We start from the raw sequence: 4361 nt of genomic DNA, 5'->3' as shown, positions 1-4361 counted from the left end.
CCGATGACATTCAACTGAAGCCTTTATATGATAGTTAAATCAAGCCATTAAAGATTGCAGCTTATCATGATAATTCTAAAAGGCCTCCTTATCCGATCACATCATCCCACTTGAAAATGGGACAGCTATGGACAGAATAAAATTATGCCACTCTCAAAGTCTCTAACTGTCAACTCATGATATTAATGGAGATGGCTCTTACATATAGTGAGGTAACAACACTCACTAATTTAGAAAATCAATGAATCAGGTGTGCTACTTAAGAACACGATGAGAGGCAAAAAGATCCTTTCTAGCCTTTTTTTTTTTTTCAAGGCTCCAATCTCACTTATAAAAAGATAATTCGAGAATCTTAGAAAATATACACATCCTCTCCCTCTCATAAACACATGCTCCTTTCCTCCTACTGCGGAAAATTTGACTTCAGCATCCGAAAATCCTCACCAAAGCCAACTCCAGTAAAATTTTTCTTATAAATCCAATCACCGTCGACCTATCGAACGTCACCTCGCTCCAACATCTCCATCCCAAAACAGATTTCAGCTGCAACACATCCCATCTAAAGATTTCCATATTCAATTACATTTATATCAATCAATTTTATTTACTTGTGTTTTTTTTTTTGCTTGATTTTTTTTATCTTATTTTGTCCTACGAGAAATTTGTGAAGTTCCCTTCCTGCAAGAAGAATCAAATCGCACCTCTTAATGGATTGAAATCGTTGATCGATTTGTCCGATCTGACATGCCAGTGATCTAATCGACCACCATTAATTTTCTAGGAAATAGTCAAACATGATTCAGGCAATCGTTGCTCGGGGATCATGTAGCATTGCCCAAAAAGATAAATAAAACGCTGATGAGAACGATTGGTTCAGGCAAGAGCACCTCGTAGAGGCAGGGCGGGGCTCGCTGATTAGCGGAGGGATAATGAAAGGAAGCAGAGCCGACATTTTCTAGAGCGACAGAAACAATACCTCCTACCAAGACAAAGACAACGAGAACTGGAGGGATGATGGAGATCAGTAGCTGAGGCGACCGTCCTCGGTGACAGTGGCGAGTGAAGGCGAGAGGGAGAGGCGAGAGTCGTCGAGGTCGTCCTCGGGGAGCGGCGACTGCTCCACCCTGATGTCCTCGATCATCTTGACCACTTCCGACATGGCCGGCCTCCGGTCGGGCTGGTGGGCCACGCAGGCCAGACCCACGTGGAGCATGGCCACCATCTCTTCCTCGATGTTCTTATACCGCAGCAGCTCCGCGTCGAACACCTCCGCCGTCCACTCCTCCCGCACCACCGACCGTACCCATTCCGGCAAGCTGACGCCGATGATGCTGTTGCTGCTGCTATTGTTAATGCTGTTGTTACTATTTCGATGATGTTGATGAGGAGGAGGGGGAGGGGGGTACTGGGCGGGCGCCTTCCCCGTAAGGACCTCGAGGATGAGCACCCCGAAGGCGTAGACGTCGGCCTCCTGAGAGAGGCGCCTGGCGTCGGCATGCTCGGGGGCCCGGTAGCCCCCGAGGCGGGCGGTGGCGTGGGCTGGGTTCAGCAGCAGCGCCAGCCCGAAGTCGGCCACGCAGGCGGCGCCGTTCTTGTCCAGCAGTATGTTGGAGGACTTGACGTTGCCGTGGGGAATCTTGGACGGTCCATACTCCTCGTGGATGCGGGCCAGCCCCCGCGCCGCCCCCAGCACCAGGCTGATCCTGGTCGTCCAGTCCAGCGGGATCCTTCCGGGACCCCGATTGCCTGTAAATAGTGTATGTACAATGAAATCTAAATCCAATGGATGACGACGACGATGATGGGGAATTCAATTCAATTATTAATGACCAGGGAGGCAGTGGTAAGGCAAGGTTAAGGTACCGCACCATGGAGGTGAGAATGGAGGCTGCCGTTGGGGAGATAGTCGTAGATAAGGAGCTTCTCCTGCTTGGCGTAGTAGTAGGCCTGGAGGCGGACGAGGTTGGGGTCGCGCAGTCGGCCGATGAGGTCCATGTACTTGTGGAAGTCGGCGCGGGCGCAGGGATTGGCGTCCTTGAGCCGTTTCACCGCCACCATGCATCCGTCCTCCAGCACCGCTCGGTACACCGTCCCTAGGCTCCCCTTCCCCAGCATCTCTGCCGACGCCCGCAGCAGCTCTTCAAGTTCGAACCGCTTCCTCCTTGCCCCCCGCTTCCCCCCGCCGCCGTCCTCCTCCACCTCCTCCTCTTCAAAGAACACCAACTTGCTGTGCGCTGTCGCCCCATCACTCTCTCCGCCGTCGCTGTCTTTGCCGCCCCCCTTCCTTTGCTTTTCTTCCTCCGCCGCCTCCAGAGTGGAGGGGTAATCGCCTTCCCCGCTATCGCCGCCAATCTTGCTGCCATCCTTGTCGCCGAGCTGCCTGACGCAGCAGCAGTACGCCAACAGCAGGGACAGGACACCAGCAGCAACACGGCGTTCCCGACGACGATGCCGACGATCGCGCCCCTGCTCAGCCCCTCTCTGCTGCGCCTCCCTCTCTCCCCTCCTCCAGCCCCCATGGCATTAACGCTTGATGAGGCGCCTGGTCTGGTGCTGGGTTGGAGGGCACCACCGACTGAGGAGAGGAGGAAGAGGAGGGAGGAGAGTCGCGCGGTATGAACGAGCATGGCGGCAGCGATGGGGTGGGCCCGCAGAGGCCCGCGTTGCCGGCGAAGGACGCCGTCCCGAAGCGGGCGCTAATGCCATCGGGGACCCTCCCGGAGAGTTGGTTGTTGGAGGCGTTGAACTCCACGAGGCGGGGGAGGGCCGCGGACAGATCCGGGATGCGGCCGCAGAGGAGGTTGTTCTGGAGGCGGAGGGTGAGAAGGCGGGTGAGGTTCGCGAGGGCGTCGCCCGGGATGGGCCCGCCGAGGTCGTTGCTGGAGAGGTCGAGGCGGAGGAGCCGCGTGAGGAGGCCGACGGCGGGCGGGATCTCGCCGGAGAGGTCGTTCTGGGAGAGATAGAGCAGCTTGAGGTTGGGGAGGGCGGGAAGGAGGGGGAGGAGGGTGCCGTTGAGGCGGTTGCCGTGGAGGTCGAGGCGGCGGAGCTGGTCCAGATGCGAGAGAGGGTCGAGGGGGCCCCGGAGGTCCAGGAAAGGGAGGGCGAGCGACGTCACGCGACCACCGGAGCAGCCGACGCCACGCCACCGCCCGGAGCAGGCGTCGGGGGTGCTCCAATTAGCGGCCAGGTTGCCGTGGGCGTCGGCTCTCGACCGGAAGATGGTCAGGGAGTCCGTGTCGCTAGGCTTGGCGTTGGGCTGGGGTTGGGCCGCCGCCGCCACCATCACGAGCGGAGAAGACAGCAAGAGTAGTAAGAGTAGGTGCGACGAAGCCATGAACGAAGGCGACCGAGAAAGGGAGAAGCGGCGTGGGACCAAGACTAAGGAGTAGGTAAACTCTCTCTCTCTGTCTCTCTCCCTTATCGGAGTTCGTTCGGCGGGACTGTGTTTTTAAGTTTCAAAACAAAGAGGAAAGTAAACTGGTTTCAATGGACGAGTAAGAAATGGAAGGTCCCATTTGTTGCTTTTTTTAAAAAAAGCCTACCGATTACAGAGAGAAAGAGACTGTTTTGTGGGGCCTTCAACCTACACCACACCTCCTTCGACTTTGCTGCCGCTGCTGCAACGGTGGGACCGCAGATTGACTTGTTAGCCGGGTTCCCGACTCTTCTTTCTTTTTTTTCTTTTTTTTTTTTTGGTGGACGGGGATTACCTTGCTTAACTAATTCCTTTTACTCTAAAGACAATTATAACGGTGATAAACCCCGCTTGAGAAATTCTTTGCACCGCGGGACGTAGAAAATCCAACATGAAGTATGCTATTTTATACGATTGATCTATATATTTATTATTTTTTAATATATATATAATATATATTTTATTTTTTATTTAAAATTTTGTATAATAAAAATATTTTGTTCTTTAAAAAAAATTATGATATCCTGTAGCATATTATGACTTTCTATATGCAAGATGTATAAATATGTCCAAAAAATTATGATATCCTATGTATATTATGATATTCTGCATCAAATTATGATTTTCTACATGCATAATGCCATAAATCGTTTAGGATGTCATAATATGATTCAGGATATCATAATATGGAAGGAGTATTTTATCTAACCACTTTCAATATGCATTTAATATCTGCAGCTTTATTTTTCGTTTGAAAATTTTGAATGATGAAAATACTCTTATTTTGAAAAAATTATAACATCCTATGTTTATATTAAGACATCTTGCATTACATTATAACATCTTATGGATAAAAATTAGGATTTTCTGGACGCAGGATGTCATAATATAGACATAAAATGTCATAATTTTTTAAAGAATAGAAGTATATTTTATTATTTAAATT

General features: G+C 51.0%; 1 protein-coding gene across 1 annotated transcript; it reads right to left on the bottom strand.

Annotated features, from left to right (window-relative positions):
* Positions 1–684: 684 nt before the first annotated feature.
* LOC105059198 (leucine-rich repeat receptor-like protein kinase PXC1) lies at positions 685–3514 on the bottom strand. The gene is given in 4 exon segments (XM_010942441.4): positions 685–1746; positions 1869–2417; positions 2420–2554; positions 2557–3514. Coding segments are annotated over 4 exon segments (2187 nt in total). The 5' UTR covers positions 3335–3514; the 3' UTR covers positions 685–1021.
* Positions 3515–4361: the final 847 nt, after the last annotated feature.

This window comes from Elaeis guineensis, chromosome 9 (genome assembly GCF_000442705.2).
Source record: "Elaeis guineensis isolate ETL-2024a chromosome 9, EG11, whole genome shotgun sequence".
Classification (NCBI taxonomy): Eukaryota; Viridiplantae; Streptophyta; class Magnoliopsida; order Arecales; family Arecaceae; genus Elaeis; species Elaeis guineensis.
This window is presented reverse-complemented; position numbering and strand designations above follow the sequence as displayed.